At 42.0% G+C, this 24,283-nt stretch overlaps 1 protein-coding gene across 1 annotated transcript in view; it reads left to right on the forward strand.

Annotated features, from left to right (window-relative positions):
- LOC122451782 (calmodulin-binding transcription activator 1-like) overlaps positions 1–24,283 on the forward strand; it is a 77,901-nt gene that overhangs the window by 24,810 nt on the left and 28,808 nt on the right. The window contains exons 2-3 of the mRNA XM_043484689.1: positions 3,671–3,740; positions 8,582–8,700. Of these exons, the coding sequence (XP_043340624.1) occupies positions 3,671–3,740; positions 8,582–8,700 (189 nt within the window). The remainder of the gene's footprint in view (positions 1–3,670; positions 3,741–8,581; positions 8,701–24,283) is intronic.

The following is a 24,283-nucleotide window of genomic DNA, read 5'->3' on the forward strand; positions in this document are numbered from 1 at the left end:
TTTACCATTGTCTCCAGTTAAATGTACTTTTTGAAGGCAGGGAGTGTGTTTTCAGGAGCTCCTCTGTCCTCTCTTGGGTGCTCCTGGCAGACTCTGGACCCTGAACTCAACTGAGTGACCATCCCTGTAGTTTGCTTTGCTTCTGGTGCATGGCTTTCCTGATACAGTTTTGTATTAGAGTTTGTGTCCACAGACGAGAGTCCTTTTGCAGGCCATTAAGAATTCATGGGATTGTGCCATCTGAAGTGTTGGGGCTGGAAGGATCTTTATTAGATTATTTCCTGATCTTTCCGATCATCTAGTTCCTGATAGCCCAGGTGTGGCCATGAGTCATGGGGCCTTCCTAGAGGCACAGTCTCAGGCACACTCAGACCTGTGAGTCAGAACCTGAGAGATCCTCAGATGACCCACATGTGCATTGCAGTGGAGATGCCCTGCTCAAGGTCACCCTCCCACTTCTCTCTGGAGAAAACTCACATAGCTGTTGATCTTAGTGGTTCCCATCCCTGGATACATCTTGGGATCACTTGGAAACCTTTAAAAATTACTGCTGCCTGGGTTCCATCCCTGTGCATTACATGGTCAGAATTGCAGCCTGGGCACCAGAACTTTAAAAACCTTTCTCCATGACTGAATTGCAGCCACGCTGAGAGCCACTCAGTCTAGTAAGTGCGCGAGTCAAGGTTTCCTGATGCTCTAATCAGGTAGTTCCCTCGACCCACAGGTGGATATGCTTTCAGAGCAGAGCTTTCCCTACCTGGTTCCTTGTTGTGGTGCGTCCCTTACACGGCTCTTCATTGTGGCGCTTCCCCTACCCGGTTCCTCGTCGTGGTGCATCACCCCATTTTATTCCTTCACAGCGCTTATCCCACTCTCCACCTGCCTTTCCCACTGGCAGATACTCCATGGGACAGATCTTGATTCCTCTTGTTCACTGCTGGGTCCCAGCTCCCAGGATGGTGTCTGGTGCGTGTGAGGTGCTCCCTTAGTAGGTGTGGGGCTCCTGGAAGGAGATAAAGAGGGGTGCATTTGGAGAGAAGCACAGCTTGTTCAGGTGGCACCAGTCTGGCCGCTCACCTGTGTCAGAGGTTGGGGTGGGAGAGGCTCCTGAGAAACAGGGGGCAGGGGTGTGTGCATGACTGAGTCAGACTTCAGAGCCAGCCTGCGGGGGCAGCACCAGGGCAGCACGGAGACGGGAGCCCAGAGCTGGCGTTGTTTCCCCACCCCCTTTGTCCTGTGCACGGAGAGCTTGACTGTCTCCCCCAGGCCCGTCTGGGGGGTGGTGGTCCTGGGCTCAGAACTACAGACCCACAGACACTCCTCTCTTCCTTCCAGAGCTAGGTCTAGAAATAGACCTCAGGGGTCTCGTGACAGGACCTAGCTCAGATCTGGCCCTTGGGTGCTTACTGCAAGGCAGCCATTGCTTATGTGAGTTAGCTTGTTTTGCCTTGTTTGCTTTGAGAACATTGTGTTTCTGAGGTTAGGATGACATTCAGTTTCACTCTCAGGTTGAGTAAGTTTCTTTCCTGGTCAAATTAACTATTAAGACTTCGTTTGTTGTGGTAGCACTGTTGAGAAATCATGGTTGGTTGCTCTTGATATTTCTGTTCCATATGTTGTTTGTTGTTATTAGTGTTCATTTCTTTCAATTTGTTATTCAGTATATCTTACCACACATTTACCTGTCATCAGACTCTGAAGTCAGGTGTAAAAGTTCTTCTTATGAAGCTATTCATTAATGTGTTCCTCTGTCCATTAGTGGTTTTGAAAACTTTCGTGAGATGTCATGATTGGTGGTAAACCTGAGCTGTCTTTTTTTTCCCCTTGATAATAGAAAGCCAGAAAACGTTAAGCCTTGAATGTAAAACATTTTTTTTAACATGGTAAAATTTCCAGTTTCCATTTGGAAACCACATTAAGATGAGATGTTGCGTTACTGTGATGAGAAGGCTGCTGCTGGTGACGCCCACGGATGTTGCCGGAAGCCTAGAATTCCACACTGGGGGGTCAGGGGAGAGACTAATGTTGAATTTTTCAAAGGAACGTGAATTCTGAAGTTAGTCCATGGTTCATAGGGACAGCAATCCTCAGGCCTAGATTGCTGATCAGTAGTTATCACTATTGATTAAATCAGGCAGAAGGAAGACAGTAAAAGTCCTGGAACAAGAATTTTCCAGAAACAAGAAATAAATAATTGGGAACTGATGGTTATCCTGATAGCTAGGGGTTATAGTGTGGAGAAAGACTTGTTCTGTGGTGAAGCACTTGCTCACCGTCAATGGGGAGGAAAACTGGAAATTCACAGACGTAAGTTTAGTCAGATTTCAACCCTCATTGTGGCACAAAAAATCCAGGCAGTTATGAGTTTATTCTCAGAAAATGCTTGCATTTTTGTGGATTATACTTATGAACCATAGTAACAATGGCGTTTTATATTTGAGTGGTACTTTTGAATCTAAAGCACTACCATGTGCATTACCCCATCCATTTCTTCCAGCGACCCTCAGTTGGGGGATAGAGTTATCTTCTGTACTCTTTTTTTTGATGAAGTAACATAGAGGTTAAATTACTTTCCTAGGGACAGCTAGTAAGTGAGAGAACTGAGCTTTTTCTATTTTGAACATAAAATGTTGAGGGTGATTGTTGAACTAGCTTTGGTTTTCTAGGTATATAAATCTGTGGTTTATAGTGCTGGAGGAATAGTCTAGAAATTTATTTAATACTGCAGCTGAACAAAAAAGGACCCCAAATAATTGGCTGGCAAGACTGAAAGAAATCCCCCAACCCTTTTTTTAAGTTACTATGGGTAGGTTTTTATTTGAAAGCTTTAATTTTATCTACCTGCGGCAGCCTGAGGGCAGAGACCTGGTCCTCTAGCTTCTTCCTGACTCATCCCCCCGCCGTGCTGCTGGTGGGCATGCATAGATCCATCCTTTTGAATGGGTTGGTTTTGGGCCTTACTATTGGGAAGTGGTAATAATGTTGTTGAATGTTGACTGAGCTGCAGAATGAAATGGCATTGGTTCTTCGTAACAATTTCCTTACTTATAGCACATATGTTTGCTCCCTCTTAAAAGACTATGCAGGTAATATTGGTTCACCAGTATGTGTCTTTTTCCACATACGTGTATTTTATATTTTGAAACACTCTTAAGCTGACAGAAAAATCACAGATACAGTGTGCAAAGGACACCTTTTCCTTCTTGAACTGTGTGAGAGTAAGCTACTGGTATGTTCTGTCAGCATCAGATCTTTTATTATGTGTTTCCTACAAGCAAGAACATTCTCTTCCATCACCACAATACAGGAATCTAAATCAGGAATGAACATCCAGGCGTCTGTACCGTCGAATCCTCTGAGCTCTGCCGGTGGTGCTGGTTGACCCAGTGCTGACCTGGTAGAGAGAGGCCCGGTGGGACCCTAGGTTGCACTTTATTGTCTCCCCAGCCTCCTTGAATCCAGAAGGGTTCTCAGTCCTCTTTGACTTTCATGACCTTGCCACTCTTAGTTTCCAGGACAGTCATTCTGTGGAATGCTCCTCAATTTGGATTTGTCCAATATTTCCTCATGATTAGATTCAGGTTTTGCATACTTGGCAGGAATATCACAGAAGAGCCAGTGTTTATCTTTTTCAAAGATTAGTTTTACATTTTATTTTCTGTTTCCTTAGAGCGTTTCCCAAAGTGTATTCTGCGGAACTAGCACCTACTGTGTTCTCAACACCGTGCCACCTCTAGAAGGTAGGATTCGCAAGCTTTTGACTTACAGAAGGGGTGGGCGTGGCAGCGAGAGTGGCCCCATCACTGTAGTGCAGGAAGGCCTGGGGTCAGCAGTGAGAAGACCTGGGTTCTGCCTTAAACTTGCTGTGTGATCTTCGATGAGTTACTTAATCCTTCTGAGGGTAGCAAAACAAAACTCCCCTGGTAAAGTTTCTGTGAGGATTAAAAAAGGAAGAGAGTTTAATCACGTGGGAAACTCAGAGCATTCTGCAAATGCTAGCTATCCTAAAATACCACAATTTTGGGAATTCTAGTGTCAAATTCCATAGAGTTGGAGCCTGTGGTATTGTAGAAAAACCAGAGGTCATGTCTGAATCCCATGTGAGCCACTTACTAGCTGTAGATCTTGGGCAAATTAATCTGAACCTCAGGTTCTTCATCTGTAAAATGGGGGTAATTATGCCCAGGTGGGTTATTTCGAGGATTCATCGAGAGGGTCTAATGTAAAATCCTTTCTGGATGCCTGGTATAGAGTCTCACAAATGTCTGCTCCCTCATAAACAGTAGAAAATAAATGTACTTGATCACGTGCGGCTCAAATGGAAATTGAATGGAATGAAGCAGGAGAGGATGCCCCAAACCTAAATTGATGGCAGTTGGTCTCAAGGCTACTGGACCTCCTCCACTTTATCTGCCCCCGCCTACATGTTTTTAGGTCGAAAATGTAAATTCAGTTAGAGGAGTTTATTAAACCTGAGTCTGAGCTGACCTGAACCTGGGTGAGAGGTTTGGTAGTGTGATTGGCAGGGAGAGGGTGTCTGGGCCTCCTGCAAATGGAAAGGGTAAAATCGGATGATCACACCCACTCTAAGAAGAGGAAAGGGGTTGTGAAATAGCAAAATGAGTTACATATTTCTGTTAAAAAAATTTTTTTTTTTAGCCTTTAAAACATCCTTTGGATAATGACAACTGGTTTTAATTCATTTTGGAGAATTTCTCTGGAAGGAATAAGAGGAAATCATACCCATGCTTGGCACATAGTTGGTGCTTAATTAATATTTACTTTGGATGAATAGTGATTTGCAGGTCTTAGGTCAGTAATGGCAGTGTTTGCTGCTGTGAGCTCTGTGCTGACTTGAATTTAACAATACGCGCTTATGTTTTCCTGAATCAGTTCCTATCCTACTAATTAAATCTAAGCACATAATAATTAGAGCTAAACAGAAAATTGTAGAGCTTCCATTTAATTTTACCACTCCAAGTTGTTGATCAAATATATTTCCAGTAAGATTTAGCAATTTGATACACCGTTAGACCAACTTATTTTGAACAGTTTGTTCTAGAGGTTGAGAGGTTAATCATCATCAACTTGATTGAATAACAGTTTATAATTATTCAAAAAACCAAAATTATTTAATTTTTATTAATTATGAATCAAAATAAAATGGATGCATCATTTCCAGGTTAGAGTTAATACAGTTACGACTTACCTTGCAGCCGTCAACAATGTGTTCCAAGGAAAAGGTCAAATACATTTCTTTGTATTTAAATGAAGGATTTGGTAATGTGAAATCTCAAATTTAGAAATAAACCATGAAAATAAGTTTTGCCTAATTAACTAAGTGAATGAATTTTCTTGAACATTTTAGAAACTTCCAGTTGAGTTATACTATGCCTCTAAAATTATTATATGGAAAATATTTGAAGGTTGACTGGAAAGAGTGGTTCATTCTCTAGAATTATAGCTGTCAGCCAAACAAATCATCTGTCAATTTCAGGAGCTTCACTGGTTATTTTTATTGTGAAGTAGGTTAGAAAGTGATTTTGTAAAGTCATATATCATACACACAGATTTTGCAAGATAATGATAATGAAATGTTCTACTGTATTTGGTTGACACTTCCATTTTGCAGTGTCAGAGTTTTACTCTTTGGGTTTAAATACTGAGATGCAGTTGAAACCACTGTATAGCTTATTTTCAGTGTTAACTCAAGGTCTGTTGGAATCCTTGAACTGAGACAAGAATTTAATATCTGGTACATGTTTTGTCTAATTATTATATCAATTATAGTTACTCCAAAAACATTAAAAAGCAACATTTAATTAAAAAACACAATATAGCCATGTGAGCAGTTCTTTTCTCATGTGAAAGCAGAGTTACTCTTTATCCCACTTTAACTAGAGAAACTGAAAACATGAGTTTTAACGTTTTGGCTGTTGGGAGTTGTTGATATTCTTTTCCTAGTATTAAAGTTGCTATCTTCATAATGCACTGTGGGAAAATATACCCATCGTTATGTTTCTTAAAGACATCTAATTTATATTTAGCGTGAACCTGAAATTCTGGAAATAGCACAGTTTAAAAACTGATTAAGGGGAAGCCATTGGCCTGTTATACTTCTCTTCCTTTTGAACCCATGGCTGCACAGCTCCATAAAGTGCTAAATTTAGAATCTCGACTGAGACAGTGCTTACCCAGCCACTCTCCTTTTCCTCTTTAAAAGCCTGTGGGCCCATTCACCACTGCCTGATTTTGTATCAGAGTAGAAGATGGAAGCCTTTTCTCTAGCAGTTAGGTGTGCTGTTGAAAAGAGTGCTTCCTCTGTTTCTGTCTACACACACACACACACACACACACACACACATACTCTCTCTCTCTCACTCTCACACTCACTCACATGCTTTCTGTGCCCCAGGACAGTGGGGTTCTTCGAGGAGACTAAAAGGACAGATAATTAACATCAGGTTATGATCACAAACATAGAACTAGAAGCTTGGGTTTAATGTTCTGTTCATTGTCAGAATTATACTTGAACAGTTTTTTCAGAGCTATGGCTCATCATATACAATTCAAAGTAAGCCTACAGTAGCATAGAGCCCTTTTCATAAAAGGTTACCCTGTAATTGGTAAATATCAGAATTGAGTATAGATGTTAGAATATCACCTCTATTTTCAGGATTGTACACATCATGAGAGATTTTTAAAAAGCAGAATAAAACCACTTTAGGAGAAGAGAGAAGGGAGGTGAAGGCTCATGTGATTTGGAATTCTGTGCTTTCAAGTTTTATGGCCCATGGCACCTCCCTTGGGAGGATGAAGTGCAGGGAGCATGCATAAGCACATAAAATTGCAAAGGTTTTATAGTGCGTAATTCATACAGAACTTTCTATGAACTTTTAAACACTTTCTTTTTTAGTTTCATAGCAAGATTTTTTTTTAAAGTTTTAATTTTATTTTGCTGTTAAATTAAAATTTTGGATTCTTCAAAGCAGTCAGTTTTTAAGTTTTTCAAATTTTTTATACTGCTTTTAGAAATAGAGGATATGCATTATAATTCAGTTGGTTGTGTAGTTCATGGACCAAAAAAGATTTAGTACGCTAAAACTCTTAAGTTCCTTCCTATAAAATATCTCCATATGATGCAGTAAATTTTTTTAGACTTTATGACTATGCCCAATATTTTCCTGTTAAGATCTTTTCCTTGAGAAGGAATGTGTTAATCAGATGAAAAATGTTTGGAGAAGATTTTATTAGGACTGTGAAATTATTTTTTATTCTCTTATGTTTTTCACATGTTCAAAAAGTAGTCTGTGCTAAACAAAATTGTAGTAAATGATTGGAAAAACATATTACTTACTGTATTTCACTTTCAGTATTCTCAACTGATAAACCTCTGTGCCTATATAAGGTTGTTTAACTCTAAGGCATTTAAAGTTACTGAACGTGACAGTAAATTCTGTAGGGATCTGTGCCTAGAGGAGAATTAGAGATTATCTCATTTTCCTTGATTTGGGAAAACGGAAAATATTAAGTAACTTACCCAAGGTCACACAATTAGAAAGCAGCAGAACTGGGCCAGAATCCTGGGCTCCTGACTGGGAGCCCTTTTTCACCTAATATCAGAGTGAGTTATGTCAACCGTGACTTTCTGGAGCTAAGTCAGTCTTCAGTATTTTAATGTGTTGCTCCTTAGTACCCAGTTATGCCTTGTACCTGTTTGAGCTTCCATTTGGCATTAAAAAAAAAATTGGGTAATTTGAAACTTTGACCCAAATGTGTCAAACCTGGCAAGAAATTTGCAGCCAGGCAAAGGGACTTTGTTACAGGAATAAAACAAGAAATGATACTCAGAGAAATAAGTGAATGAAATAACACATAAAGGAAAGGTAGTCAGACATACCATCTAGTCTGAGAGTCTTGAACTTGTCCCTCATTAATTTAGAAGACTTACATTTTGATGAAATGTATTAATTATATAGATATGTATATATATATAACTCAAATTAATTAAAATATGCTTTTAGAATTTAGGCTAGAAAGTCCAGCCCCTGTATTACTACCTGCAGGTTGAAATTCCTTAGATTTATCAGATTTGTACTTTTCTTTGGAAAGGAGAAGTCTCATTTGTATTATAGAAGATGAAGTAGTAGTATTAGTTTATCAAGAAAGTAAGTAGTTATATTTTAAGTCCTCTTTCCTAAAAAATGTAACAACTTTTTCCACCTGGTTAACAGAAGATTTCCAGGTTTTGTGAGGTTAAGTCATTTTGTGATTTTGATGTACTTCATGGAAACCTCGTGAAAGCACCTTTAAAAGCAATGCTCAGGTTCTGGGCAGCTGTTGGGCTATTCCCTGTTCACTTGCTTGCCATGGAGCCAAGAACTCCATCCCATTGTAGAGCCTCTTGACCAGTCCTGCTGCCAGCTACCTGAGAAGTGTGTCAGTGAGTTCTGTTAACTAAGGGGTGATGCTCTTGGTCTCCCAGTGACTAAACTGAGCTGCTGTTTCTGACCTTGCCAGTGTACTTAAAAGGAGCTTTTCTCTATTATCTTCTCTGAATTTACTGTTTTCTTCTTTATAGATGATCATGGGAACAGCAATAGTAGTCATGTAAAAATCTTTTTACCGAAAAAGCTGCTTGAATGTCTGCCGAAATGTTCAAGTTTACCCAAAGAGAGGCACCGATGGAACACTAATGAGGTAGATAAATTTCTATTTCTAGGGGTATTAATTTTTTTAAGGGCAAACTTGCTAGGTCATCTTGCGCAGTACTACTATATGTTAGCTTTAAATTCAAAATACTTAACTAGGAAATTGTGAATGAGAAGAATACTGAATCTGGATTTGACAGAGACCAACATGTTGTTTTGAACAATCTCTGATCTGCCTGGCCTGCATTGAAAAATCTCAAATGTGCACGCTGACTTACTAAGATGGCATGAGTTTCTGTCTTTGTGTTTTCCTGCATTATGGTGTCTTGCATTTGGTGGTTGACTCTTATCTGCATCTCAATTAAAGCTTAGTTCTTATCATGAATAGAGGAACAGCCCCAGTGTTCCGTAGACCATGCAGTGTCTTGACAATGTGAAGTTTCTGTAGAATTGAGAAGGGCAGGCTTCTTATTAACAAAATGGCTCTGGTCCGCTCTGATGAAGAAAGTTTGCATGGAGAATTAGCTGGTTTACGTTAACGAAAGGCATTTGTATGAATAATGAAGGCTGTATAGTAGGTTGTTTATTTGATATCCAGTTAGAAGGTTGATGAAGTAGAGTGAGTCAGAGTCTTATCTTCTTGGATGATGGGTTTTTTTTTTTTTTTGGTAAATCTTAATCTGGAAGTTTTAATATTAAAGGTGGATTTTTTGGTCATCTTTTTTATTTTGAAATCTGTTTCAGTTTAGGGTGATACCCATTTCACGTGGTGATGAGACTTGAGTCTGTGTCCATCAGGCTGGGAATTCTGTTTCTTTAGTTCACATGGCTGGGGTCATTGGTTTTGCAAAGTTGGTCTAAATCAGTTCGTATTGCTGGTTCAGCATTTACTTCCAAGTTATAAATACAAAACCCTACCCTGTATTGGGTGCTCCATTTTATTAAAATACAAGAAGAAGATAGTGTTGCCTATTTACCTTTATTTTAAAAAAATTGTTCTGCTCAAATTCCTGATCTAGAATGCTTTTGTTTTGTTACAAGAGGTTACGTGAAAGTCTCTTCACTTATCCTAGTTTATATATTTAAGTATTCACTAGAACCTCATAGTTTTGTCTCAACTGATTTTAAACTACTTTAAAGGTATGTATGTATTGATTATTTGCATAAACTATATTTCCCCCCTTAGACGAGATACCTTTGACTAACAGCTGGCTTAGAGGCTTGTTGTTTTACTCAGTCATCTATTAATTGTTTCAGACATTTTAGACATGAAAACAAAGTAAATGTGCTGGAAATTAATCATAGATCGTTACTCTGTCAGCAAAATAATACAATTTGGGAGCCGTTCACTAAGTCAAAACTAGGTCATGAAATATTAAAAAACTCAGTATGTTCCATAGTAATCCCTGAAAGAGGATTTGATGCTATGTTATTATACATCAGTTTCGGTTTATTTATAAATGTAACAAAGCATATAATTTTTTCAATATTACATTTTTAATGTGATTGGTAATTTATTTTATTTTAACTTTGACTTGAAATTATAGTTGAAACCAGTAATTGCTTAGTGAATTAAAATTAGTGATCTTAAGGGTTATAAAGCTGGAGGTAACAGTGTCAGAAATTTAGTTGGTAGATTATTTAGATCAGTGGTTTCAAAACATTTTTGGAGCTTTTGAACACAGCCTTCAACTTTCATATATTTGTTTACCTCTAAATTATTGATTTGTTCCACCTTACGATTATTTTAGATACATTATAAAATACCCAATAAGGAATTCTTAGAGAGGACCAGATTAAAAGGCAGATCAGAAGTTGCTCTGCATTTTCTTCTAGAACCTCAGCTCACGTAGCTCCTCGGAGACCATGGTTTCGGTCCCAGTGTGACTGAAGCGTTTTCCCCTCTGACCCGTGCAGTGTGAGACTGGGATCTGAGAGCTGTGGGCTGTTCGCAGGAGTGGTCACTGCTGCTGAAAACATGGGGTTGGGGGCATGGGGGGTCGGCCTCGCTGGTGGGGGCCAAGGCACCGCCCTCTTCCCCTGTGATCCAAGGTGCCTTCAGTGATCTATCAGCTCAACCCTGACGAAAAATCCTACGAGATAACTGAATTCAAAGGGTAGAGGACTTTGGCTTTGTTTTCTGTTGAGTTTTGGCTTCCGGAAAAATAGAGGTGTCTTAGAGTGACAGCAGTTGTTAATTCTGTAGGGTGTTATGTGGTGATGGTTACCTGCCTTTTCTCTTTTTTTACTGGCTGGGGTAATAGAAACAAAACAATTCGTTTGTCCTTCAGCCTACTGTCCTTAATGTCACCCACCACTCAGCCCGGAAGGGGACAGATTCCTGGGTAAGGTGGGTTCACGGTCAGGCAGCCTTAAGGACCTGTGGAATCTCTCCAGTGGCCCAGGGGCGTGGAGTCCCTCTGCGGTTGGAAGGGACGACCGTGTCTCAGTGGAGGACGCGTGAGGGAGTCGGCTGGTATTTAGGAGCTGTGTTGTGCACACGTGACGTTCTTGTCGCTTCCACTTGCCAGGACCAGGCGCTCGCGTAGAGAGGGGCATGTTGCATAAGCACAGTTGTGAGCACAGCCGACGTGTGTTTTCCATCTCACTCTCTGAACAGCATCTGCTCGCCAAGGAGACTGGCGGCCAGGGTTGCTTGGATGAGATGTCAGCTGTCGTCTTTCTCTGTCACCCGTGTTGTTCTCTCTCTGCTGGGTCTGCACAATTGAATTCCCGGGTAGAATCTGACTCCTCTGTACTTTTGAGAAGCGCCCTTCGTCATACCTGTGTGGTCACACTTGTGGTTGGTTACTGGAGAAAACCCACCTTATGACCGGTGTGTGTACATCTCTTGAGAGAGGGAGAGCAAGATTGTGCCTGTTCACACACAGCATGTTTCCTTTTACAGATGAGGGACAACAGTAAAAAGGGTGAAAGAACTTCGTCAAGATAGCACACTTGACAGGGCCTGTCTCTTTCTGAGCTTCATTTCTTCTACGTTGTTGATTAATTCACAGGAACATTCATTCTGTGGTGTGTCTTTCAGGGTTTTAATCAAAGACCCATAACCCTTAACCACATTAGGGTACTTGGCAGATCAATTGTGTAATTTAGTTTTGGGTTTAAAAGAGTTAATGTAAAATTAGTATTGTGGATTCACATGCAAATTTGGTAAAGCTGAAAGTCACTGGCAAGGAAGACTTAGCAATAAAAGAGATTGTAGGGCCTGCTTCAGCACTTTTAACCTTTTATAACTCACTGGGATAGGTGAACTCTCCTGCCCTTCTTGAATATTGTTTGCAATTGCAAAATAAATGTTGTATCTAAAAACAAGTCAATTTTAGCTTATGCTTTCTCAGCCATAAACACTCTTTTCCCAGGAGATGATAATGATGATGATAATGACGGCAGCTACCATTTATTGAACGTCTGCTGCATGCTAGGCACTGTTGAGTTCTTTCCGTAAATCTTCACGTTTACTCCTTGACCTAGTCCTGTGAGGTAGGTTTTGTGAGTATTCTTACATGGTATATATGTGAGGAGACTTGAACCACAGAGTTGTTAAATAAAGCACCTGAAAATGGTGGCCTTGGGAGTCCAAGCCCATCCCCTGATCTTGGAGCCCATACTTTCTGCATTTCTGTTCCAAGAACAGTTTCAGATATGACTTCCCCAAGGTCTTGCCCTGTTTAGTGACTTCTTATCATTTTGTTTTATTCATTTGCTTCATTTTTCATTTTCTAGTATTATACATAAACTTAATGTATTTTTGTCTGAGATTTTTTTTGAAAAAGTAGTAGATTGTGTTAGAGAAGGAGTTTTGACTCTTAGTAATGAATATTAATGTGTGGGCTCTAGGTCAGGAAGAAAGTACATTAAAAACAGAAATTCTGTACCTGTGTGTAACTGGCAGGTTGATAGGCTAGATTTTTTTTTTCCTGGGCAGGAAAAAGTGTATTCAACACAGAGCACATTTGTTAGAGAACCAACTATTATTTCATGATCACTTTGGTATTCACATAATTAGGTGAACTATTACGAGATTTCTGCATTTTAAGTTAATATTGATATTTTTAAGGCCCAGAGCCAGAAATAATTATGCTAATGCAACTTTCTGATTGCTCAAATGACTACTTCATAATTACACATATTAGTACTCCATATATGTTGTCCAGACTGAAATTTCTTTTGTTTAGTCATTAATTAGCTGTTTGACTTAAGCTATAACTACTGCATTCCCTCCTTGTGGGATCTGCGTTTCCAGTGGCGTTCTTCCAAAGTGAAGTTAATGCAGCACCATGAACCTTTTATAATGAAAATGTTCTCCTTCAGTATGTTCAGATCATTTTTGTGTGCTGCTATTTTTGAACTATTAATGCTCTTTTGTTTGTTTTTCCTCTAACACAAAGTTTCTCCAGAGTAAGCAAACAAAAAAGAATTCCAGTTTGTATTGATCTTAAAGAAAGTGCTGCAAAGGTTTGTGGTGGTAGCTTCAGAGATTTTCATATTAAATGCATTTTTTTAATGGTAAAAATGTCTGTGTAGGGAGCAGTACACATACAGACTGATAGAATCATACCACATACAGAGAAGCTGAAGAAGAAAAAACCCTCGGGTATAATGCCTTTTCTAGGGAGAGAATTAGCCTTTTAAATCCTGAATACCCCCCCCCCCCAACTTTTTATATTCAGGTAAGAAAAATGGACTTTATGACTATGAAAATTATTAAATTATATTTCATTTCAATTATTTTAACAAGAACCCACCTTTAAATTTTTTTAAAATCATTTTTTTGTAAAGGTATATATTCTTGAGTATTTTTGTATTTTAAATTTTTGTCTCTATAACTTAAAAAATTGTAGATTGAGGGCTGCAGCTTTTGCAGTTATTGGTCTTACTTGTGTACTTGTTGTTCAGTCACTAAGTATTTGTGACCCCATGGACTGCAGCATGCCAGGCTTCCCTGTCCTTCACTAGCTCCCAGAATTTGCTCAAATTCATGTCCATTGAGTCAGGGATGCTATCTAACCATCTCATCCTCTAACACCCCCTTCTCCTCTTGCCCTCAATCTTTCCCAGCATCAGGTTCTTTTCCAGTGAGTCGGCTCTTCGCATCAGGTACTAGTGTACTTACATATTATCTTTTTGAAACATAGACACACATTTTTGGAGACCATTTAAGACTCTTTTATATTTCCCACATTTAAACTAAACTGAAAAGCATTTTTGATTATAAAGGTGAGTGAGAAATTTTGGCAGTGTTAAGCGTTTGACTGGTCCCAGATCATTCTTTGAGGCCAGGCAGGGCTTTTGTGGTTAAGTTGACAGAGGAGTCTGGTGGGCTACAGTCCATAGGGTTGCAAAGAGTTGCACGTGACCGAGCACGCACGCACGCGCACACACACACACAGACACACACACGCACGCACACACGCACACACACACACACACACGGAGGAAAATGCATGTATGACCCACAGTACATACAGAGAGCCATATTTTCAGAGTGACAGCCTTTGATTTTTGAGTACAGTGTGTGGTAGCAAATTTTAAATTAAATGTGATCATTTTGTAGCAGTTGAGTTAAGCATAATTCCTCTGTTTAACTTAGCGGTGTGAAGTAAATGGATAGATACTGAGATCCATGTGAGCACAGGTCTATTCATCAGATAGTCTGTGTCAGTCCTCTGGTGTTGCGGTAGCAGAGGTGGTAGCAAAGGGGAGGGAAGACATTGAAATGCTGGCGGCAGGGCATCCCCCCACATCCATGAGGGGAGACAGGTGAAGAGAGCAATACAGATGGGTTTGGCCTCGAGGAGCAGTAAAAGAAGTACATCTTACCTGCAGAGAGTCCAGTAATGTTTATAAAATCTAAGATGTTAAAGAAGTTTTTCTTTAAAGGGAGAAAATTTCTGTAGACCCAATGCAGTTTGACCTAAACTATTTTTATTATATTATTTCAGAATGTCACACAAAAGAATATTTGGCCCATACTCTGTGTTCAGTAAATATTTGTTGAATGAATGAAATGCGGAAAAACACAAAAAACTCAGCATAATTTTTTTAATTCTTAGAGTTCTTCTGTGAATATAAAACTCAAATAGTATATACATTACATAAAAAGAAACCACAAAACTAATAAAATTTATATTAACAGCATTAGTTAAATGCAGTGGATGATGTTTTTGCCAAATCTATATTGTTTCTTGCAATGTGAATATAGTCCTGACTGTTCTCAGGCAAGTTCTTTTTTTTTTTTAATTGATTTTTATTTTAAAATTTTTACTTTGTATTGGGATATAGCCGATTAACAATGTTGTGGTAGTTTTAGTTGAACAGCAAAGGGACTCCACCATACGTACACATGTATCCATTCTCTCCTAACCCCTGTCCCATCCAAGCACAGGCAGGTTCTTTTGAATTTGGCACATGGCACTACTGTGTGCCCTGCAGTTATCCTGCCCCTCCTGCACCGAACTATTCATAAACTGTTTTTTTGCTCAGCAAGCATTTCTCTAAGCCTGTCGTTAGGCCTTGGCACAAATATATCATTTAGTCTTACGTTCACTTCTGGTTTTCCTCATTAGTCCAAGAACAACTTAAACGACACTACTGGGTACCCCTGCAATTGTAATTACAAATCACAGACTTGAGCAATGAGTTTGTGTGCTAGAATATATTTGCTGTAGGTTTTACTTTTTCAGATTATGAGTTAATGTTTGAGATCAAAAATTCCTTACTGAATGCAAGGATCACCGATGTCTTGGAAAGGATACAGAACTGGCCAGTTGGAAACAGGTTATAGTCTTGGCTCTGCCACCATGCAGCTGTGCTTTAGGTAAGATGCCTTCTAGGCCTCTTTTGTGTCTTTGGTGGTGGTGCGAGGTTGTGCTTTGAGAGCTTTAAAGATTTGTCTGAAGCCCAGTTCTCCAGTTCTGGAGGCTCGAGCCCTGTTGCCAGCTTGGGAGTTTGCTTATTGTTTTAATTCTTAATCATCCTTTCATTTATTTGTATGTTAAAGTGTACCATTCAGTGGTCTGTAGTGTGTACACACGTGGTGCACCTCCATCAATTCCACATTTTCATCACCCAGCAGGTTGGGGGTTTTCTGTCCCTCTGGCCTTGGTGGAGCTGGCCCCCACCTGGGCAGGCGGCCTCTGTTCATACTCCAGTTTTTGTGACCTTTTCTTTTGAAAGAGGAAGCATGAAGGATCGTCTCTACCCCATTCCCTGTCCACCTGTTTGGCCCGGAGAGCTGAAAGCAGTGGAACCCTAAAGCTGACAGCATCTACTTAACTTAGCTCCCTACCTGTCTCCCACCTTCCAGTCCTTTTAATATTACCTATCAAATGTTCCTGATGATGAGTTATTATTTGATTATGAAATTCTGTTGGAAATTTGAAAAGACGTTCCTGAAAAATAACCTGTTTTCTGGTTTTAAGGCTTTTGTTTATTTTTATTTTTGGCTGGGCTGAGTGTTCGTTGCTGCGCAGGTGTTTCTCTGGTTGCAGCAAGCGGGGCTCCTCTCTAGGATTGGCGTGCGGGCTCCTGGTGGTGGCAGCTCCTCTCGTTGCTCGGGCTCGAGGTGTGTGGGCGTTGCTGGTTGCAGCTCTCGTGCTCTAGAGCCACAGGCTCGGTAGCTGTGATGCCCGGGCTTAGTTGCTCTGCGGCATGTGGGTCTTCCCAGGTCAGGGATCGAACCTGTGTCTCCTGCATTAGCAGGTGGGTTCTTTACCACTGAGCCACCAGGGAAACCCTGAGTTTTAATGCTTTTAAAAGCCTGGGGGAGAAAAGGAAAAGATGCAAAAAGAAACTCCTTTCTAGATGGATGAGAAAGCACAGATGGGCTGGAGTGAGTGTTATGAAAGATAACTATGTGCCTGGGAGAGTGTTTTCTGTTAGGGAGAATTCTATGGGCAGGCTGTGTGGGTTTCCTGAAGCTTTCTTAGTGGCTGCCTGTGTTCTCTGGTCTGGTGAAGGGTGCAGAGCTGAAATAAATGTAACAGTTAAAGACCTTGCAGTTTCCATTTAGGGAGAAGTGGGGAAAGTGGGAGGAGCTCCAGCCCTGGGAATTGAACAAAGTGGAGCAGGTATGTGTGCCTCAGTGGGGCAGCCGAAGTACCACCAGGGTGCAATTCCAAGGCAGCTTCATTTAGCACTGAATTCGTTTTACTGGGATTCCAGTGGAGTTTCTGGGGATAAAAAGGTTTCCCAAGTCCAGGAAACCAGAAAGCTGAAAAGTAGCTTGACCCAGGCTGGGAAGCCGCCTGAGCCTGAGTCAGTGGGAGCAGGTGTCTGAGGGGCGGGGCTCCACATGTGTGTATGCCTGCTAAGTCGCTTCAGTCATGTCCAACTCTTTGCAACCCCGTGGACTGTAGCCTGCCAGGCTTCTCTGTCCGTGGGATTCTCCAGGCAAGAATATTGGAGAGGGTTGCCATACCCTCCTCCAGGGGAATCTTCCCAGGATCGAACCTGCATCTCTTAGGTCTCCTGCATTGGCAAACGAGTTCCTTACCAACTTTAGTGCCACCTGGGAGGCCACACCTAGATTTTGCTATTTACTTTTTATTATGATTTAAGTTTTAGAGCTGTTTAAGGTTCACAGCAAAATTGAGTGGAAGGTGTGGAGAATTCCCATAGGTGCCCTGCCCCCTCCCATTCAGCCTCTCCTGCTGTCAGCATCCCCTACCGGTGGTTCTTGTTGTATAGTCCCCCAGTCGTGTCCGACTCTCTTTGACCCCTTGGACTGCAGCACTCCAGGCCTCCCTGTCCCTCACCATCTCCCAAAATTTCCCCAAGTTCATGTCCATTACATTGGTGATGCCGTCCATCCATCTCATCCTCTGATGCCTTCTTCTCCTGCCCTCAGTCTTTCCCAGCATCAGGGACTTTTCCAGGGAGTCGGCTGTTCACATCAGGTGACCAGAATGCTGGAGCTTCAGCTTCATCATTAGTCCTACTAGAGGGATGCCTTTTTATAAGCAGTGAATCTCCGTGGACACATCAGTATCACCCAGAGCTCATAGTTGATGTTGTGGTTCACTGTTGGTGTTGCACTTTCTGGGGGTTTGGACAGACACTTGTGACGTGCATCCGTCATGGTAGTTTCATAGAGGTTAGTTTTGCCACCCTGCCGGTTGTCTGTGTCCTGCCCTTTTACCTCCCTGCCCCCAGCAGCTGCTCATCTCTTTATTATCTCCGCAGTTTTGCCTTTTCCAGAGTGTCATGTAGTAGTTGGAGTCATAAAACATGTAGCTTTTTCAGATTGGCTTCTTTCACTTGGTAATAGGCACTTAAGGTTCCTCTGTGTCTTTTTATGGCTTGGTAGCTCATTTCTTTTTAGTGCTAAGTAATACTCCTTTGTCCAGCTGCACTGCTGATCATTTACCCATTCACCTCCTGAAGGACATTTTGGCTACTTCGAGTTTTTGGCAGTTTTGTGTTTTTTTTTGTTTTTTTTTTTTTTTTAGTTCTACCAGTTTATTGCTACCAACCCATCTCCCTCCACCCTCGTGCACACATGCTCAGTCATGGACTTCAGCCCGCCAGACTCCCCTGTCCATGGATTTTTCCAGGCAAGAATACTGGAGTGGGTTGCCATTTCCTTCTCCTTTTTGGCAGTTTTGAATAAAGCTGATGTAAACATTCATGTGCAGGATTTTACATAGACGTAAGTTTTCAACTCCTTTGGGCAAATACCAAGGAGTGCAATTGCTGGATTGTATGGTAAGACTATGTTTAGTTTTGTAAGAAGCTGTCAAACTGTCTTCCAATGTGGCTGCACTGTTTTGTGTCCCCACCAGCAATGAAAGAAAGTTCTTTTTGCTCTGAATCCTCACCAACATTTGGTGTTGTTTGTGTTCTGGATTTTGACCATTCTCATAGATGCACAGTGGTAGCTCATTGTTGTCTTAATCTGCGTTTCCTAGGTGACATGTTATGTGGAGTATCTTTTCACATACAGTCTTGCCATCTGTATGTCTCTTGTTGAGTTTTAACAGTGGTTTTTTACCTTGGCTAATGGTCCTTTATCAGAGGTGTTTCTTGCAAGGATTTTCTCCCAGTTTCTGGCTTGTCTTTTCATTCTCTCGATACTGTCTTTCACAGGACAGAGCTTTTTAGTTAAGTCCGGCTTATCAATTATTTCTTCCATGGATAATGCTTTGGCATTGTAATGCTATACTCAAGATCTTCTGGTTCTTCTCTTGTGTTATCTAATAGGAGTTTTATAGTTTTGCATTTTATGCTGAGGTCTGTGATTCATTTTGAGTTAGGTTTTTGTGAAGGATGTAAGGCCTGTATCTGAATCCTTTTTTGGGTACCTGGTGGCCCAGTTCCAGCACTATCTGAAAGTGTCGAAAAGACTCTACTCCACTGTGTTGCCTTTGCTCCTTTGTCAAAGATCAATTGCTGATGTTTATTTGGATATGTGTCTGGGCTTTCAGTTCAGTTCTGTTTCATTGATCTATTTGTCCATTCTTTGGACAGTACCATGTTTTTTTCTTTGCCGCCTGAATAATTTTATTTATTTATGACTGTGCTGGGTCTTCATCGCTTTGAGTGGACTTTGTCTAGTTGCGACAGGAAGGGGCTACTCTTGGTTACAGTGCAGGGGCTTCTCGCTGAGGTGGCTTCTGTTGTGGAGCATGGGCTCTAGGCCGTGCAGGCCCCGGTAGTGGCAGCACTTGGGCTCAGTAGTTGCAGCTCCCCGGCTCTAGGGCACAGGCTCAGTAGTTGTGGCACATGGGCTTAGTTGTTCTGCAGAATATGGGATCCTCCTGGACCGGGGATTGAACGTGGGTCTTCTGCATTGGCAGGTGGATTCTTTATCACTGAGCCACCAGGGAAGCCCGACACTTTCTTGATTATGTAGCTTTGTGGTAAGTTTTGAGGTCAGATAGTGTCGGTCCTCTGATTTTGTTGTTCTCATTCAGTATTAAGTTGGTTGCTCTAGGTCTCTTGTCTCTCCTTGTAAACGTTATAATTAGTCTGTTGCTGGGATTTTGATTAGGATTGTGTTGAACTTAGAGATCAAGTTGAGAAGAACTGACATCTTGATAATAGTGAGTTTTCCCATCTGTGAACGTGGACTGCTTTTCCATTTATTTAGTTTTTTATTTAATTCATCAGAGATTTGGAATTTTCTTCCTACAGCTCTTGCAAATATTTTGTTAGATTTATACTTAATTTCCTTTTTTGGGGGGGTAGGGGTACGCTAATGTAAATAATACTGTGTTTTAAATTTCAAATTTTGCTTGTTCATTTCTGATGTATAGGAAAGTGATGGACTTTGTATATCAATCTTGCATAATCGCTCATTAGCTACAGGAGTTTTTCAAGAAGCCAAGCCTCCAAAGAGAGACCACATTTCTGTGTGTAGCTCATGCCGAGATAGTTTTTTTTTTAAGAGGTCAGGGAGTATCCCTGTGGTGGCGGGGAAGTCGACACAGAAGGTCAAGTCAGTGTTGTGAGGTCACACCCTTTTAGTGCTCTGTGTAGGAGACTGGAGTCTGTCAGAGCACCTGCCAGGAGGGATGCTTTCCCATTGGACCCAGGGTTCTTATTTAGGAAAGGCTGCTTTTCCTGAAAGAGGAGGGGGAAAAACACTGAAATACATGTGCCTTTTAAATAGTTTAGAATGAATCGAAGGGGAAAAATGCCATCTGCTTCCCATTTCTGAGAAAGGATACACTAAAATAGCTGGAAATTAAGCAGGATCTATAAAATTGAGGTCAGAGTGTAGTCATTTCCCATTTTTCCTGACATGTCTTTAAACTGTGTGGTGACAGGCTCCCCTTTCCCAGCATCAGAGGACCGTTGTTAATGTGCATGTTAAAATTTTATTTTATTTTTTTGCTGTTGAGCAAAATTTAGACTTCCTAACACTTGTTTTATTTAAGAATCATTTTTGTTAAATAATTTAATTTATTATCAATAAAAACTTTATATATTTAAGCATTTTCCAGTAATTATTAACAATCCATTTCTCAAGCAATTCAGAGAACCTGCTTTGTGGTGATTATATATTTTTTATTTAATGAATGAGAATAGTAAGACATAAGTGTTCTGAAGTTAGCATTTATTGTCATCTAATATAGTGTATAATTTACTTCTTTTTATTGTGTATTGTCCGACTGCCCCTGCTAGGCTGTCAGGTCCTGGCCGACAGCAGTCTTCATCCGTTCTGTTCACGGATGGATCTTGGGAGCTTAGAGTTATCTTAGGGGCATGATATCAGGTGTTCAGTGACTGTTTCTTGAATGAATGAGTACATGAAGAGCCCAACAGCAGATACTGTTTAGGTCTCTACTCAAGTGTGCTGCTAACACGTTGTCCCTGAGTTGGACATCCTGCTTAGTGATAGTCATTGGTGTTGCCAAACAGATCTATGGGAGCTGCCCCTGAAGGCTGTTCCCTGAGTCGTAGGAGGCGGGATTGAGGCACCCAGTGTCAGATAAACTGCTCCTTGTGCAGTGTGAGTGGGAGTGAGGCTGGAAGCAGGACTGTGCTCCATGGAGGAGCTCTTCCTGTGGAACCAAGAAGCCTGGAGGAGGGAGGACTCCTTCCCCCACCCTCCACGTCACATAGTTCAGCAGGGGAAGAAAGAAGGCCAGGTCATCCCAAAGCCTGCCATTGAAAGAAACTGTCGACTCTCTGATATATGTCTCTGAAGACATGTTACTTACTGATGTGGCCATATATTTTATTGTTTGTTAACTCACAGGGGGTTTACTGTACAGGTGGTTTTGTAGTCTGGCTTTTCTCCTAACATGTTGTGTGCATCTTAGACCTTTTGGACAGTGATTCACAGCATCACATTTGTTGATTTTGTGTTAGTATTCCATTGTGTTTTATGTCCTCATGAGTTCAGCAAGGTTTCTGAGGGCCAATACGTGCCAGGCACTGGTTGAGGATGCTGAGGTTTCCAGACAGACAAGTTTCCTGTTGTCATGAAGCTTATAGTTTAGAAGGGAAGACAATACCTGAGCATGTAAGTATGTAAGAATTTCAGAGAGTTGTCAGGGGAAAATAGAACAAAATACTCAGCTGTGAGCACTTGAAGTGGGTTGGTTAGCCTTCTTTAGAGCATTTGAGCTGAGATCTGAATGATGAAGGACAACTGCTTGAGGATATGGGGGAATATTTTAGGCAGAAGGAATAGCAAGTGCAAGTGCCCCGAGGCAGGAACACATTTGGTTTGAGAAACAAAATAGACAACAACATGGCTGGAACAGAGTGGACCTGGGAAAATTGGGATAGGCAGGGGCTAGATCTTGAGGTCCTTTGTTGGCACCAGCACTTGGGATTTTTCGAGTAACCTGAAGTCACTGGAGGGTGGACTTTCAGGAAGTGATAGGTCTAAAGTGGGTTTTTTATTTGCAGAGCTGTCCTCTGGCTGCTCTGTGACTGACAGGGAGACCAGTCTGAGGCTGTTGCAGTAATTGGCAATCTTGGTGAGAGACAATGGAAGCAGTGAAGAGGAGAAAAGTGGGGTGACTTTTGGAGGTGGAGGTGTCAGGACTCTTGGGATTGGATATGGGGGTGGAGCAGGCGTCACGAAGGATTCCTCATTTGCAGCCTCAGCTGCTGCATTGATGTTGGTGCTCATAATTGAGACCAAGGAGGCTGAAGGAGGGGTGTCAGGAGTTCTCTTGGGCTGTATCGATTTGGGATGTTTCTCAGACACTGTGGTGGCTGTGCCGAGTAGGCCACTGTCTAGAAGTCTGAGCGAGGTCTTGTCTGGAGACATAAATTGGAGAGCTGTTAGACGGGGTGAGATCACTCGGGGGTGAAAGATGGATGGAGAAGGGGTGAGATAAGCCCTGGGTGGAGCAGGAGGAGCCAGCCAGGAGGACTGTGGAGAGCCAGGGAGCAGTGGTGAACCGGGTAAGGTGGGCCTCAAGGAGGACTGCGTCAGTTTTCGGTTTGCTACTGTAACAAATCACCACAAATTTAGTGGCTTAAAACAGCACAGGTTTATCATTGAGTTCTGCAGGTCACACGTCTGACAGGGGTCCCCCTGGGCTGAAATCAAGGTGTGGGCAGGCTTCGTTCCTTTCTGGGAGCTCCAGGGGAGACTTCCTGGCCTGTTCCATCTACAGAGGCTGCTCACATGCCTTGGCTTGTGGCCCCTGTCTCCCATACGGAGCCATCACTGCAGACTCTGTGACCCTACTCGTGTCGTCACATCTCTTTCCCCATCTCCAACCCCTCTTGCCTTCCTCTTCCAGTTGTTAGGACTCTCGTGGTTCCATGGGGTCTACCCTGACAGTCCAGAGTCCCTTCCCTATTTTAAGGTCAGCTGATTGGCAGCTTAATTTTTCTGTATTTACAGGAGCTGGTGATTTGAATGTGACTCTTTTGGGGAGGGGTGACACTGTTCTCTCTACCTCAGAGGACGTAGTCAGGAGGTGACTGTGAGGTTCAGTCAGGTGGGGAATGGAGCTGTGACCCCTGGATTTGGGACCAGAAAGCTCTAAGTCACCCTGGCAAATGATGCCAGTGGAATGTGGGTTGCAAGCAAATGCAGCAAGGACTTGGGGATGGCAGGTGTTAAGGATCCTCCCGGGAATTTTGCTGCGAATGAGAGAAAGCTGTGGCATGAATTCAAGAGTAGATGTGCAGAATGGGAGCCCTGATGTAGCACTGAGGTGCAGAGACGTCTCTCTCAGGAAGGCGTTGAGTGTGGGTCACCTGAACAAAGAACCCAGAGTCAGACCAGGAAGTGGTTTGCAGAGATGGAGATATCTAAAGAAAGAAATAATGTGGTTATTTTGAAATAAGCAGCAGAATTATCTGATGACTGTTGCCTGCCCTGCGTCAGTGGACAGAACCCTTGTCAGTGACTATAGCACAGCCCTCTGCCAACCATGTCAGATGCTCTGTCACCCCACGAGCGGGCGCCCCTGTTTCTGAGGTTGGTATGGAAGGTCCGCCTTTCCTCCCTTGGGGACCAGCTGTGGTCAGGCCACGACACAGGGCCTCGGGGGGAGAGTGTGTCCTGCATGCAGGGGAGCTGCAGTCCTTTTCTGTCCTTCCTTTACTTCATTAGGTTTTAATGACATTCATACTCAACAGTGTTTATCAAACACTAGGCTCTGGGGAAAATGGGAGTGATCAAGACAGATCCCTGCCCTGTGGAGCTTGCCTTCTGGAGGCCCCGTCTCAAAGCTGACCTCTTCCTGGAGGCAAGGCACTGAGCTTGTGTGGTCCATACTCTCCTGCACATCTTGGTCTCTGACCAGCTGCGGACCCTCAGTTTATTTTGGAACTGTGGCCACGGGCTGCTCTTTACCCACAGCTGCCCATTGTACCAGGGATTACGGCTGATCTCTGGTTACCGCGGGTGCCTTTGCTCAGAGCCCCTCCCTCCCTCTTCCAGCTTAAATTCTAGCATTCATAGTACATCATCACTTTCCCTTTTTTTAATTAGTCAATTAATTTTTTGTGTGTGTGGCTGTGCTAGGTCTTCATTGCTGTGGTCCAGCTTTGTGTAGTTGTGGCATGGGGGCTTCTCGTTGCGGTGGCTTCTCTTGTTGCGGAGCACGGGCTCTAGGGTGCACGGGCTTCAGTAGTCGAGGCTCGTGGGCTCAGTAGTTGTGACTCACTGGTTTAGTTGCTTCAAGGCATGT

The sequence above is a fragment of the Cervus canadensis genome, chromosome 13, assembly GCF_019320065.1.
Source record: "Cervus canadensis isolate Bull #8, Minnesota chromosome 13, ASM1932006v1, whole genome shotgun sequence".
NCBI lineage: Eukaryota > Metazoa > Chordata > Mammalia > Artiodactyla > Cervidae > Cervus > Cervus canadensis.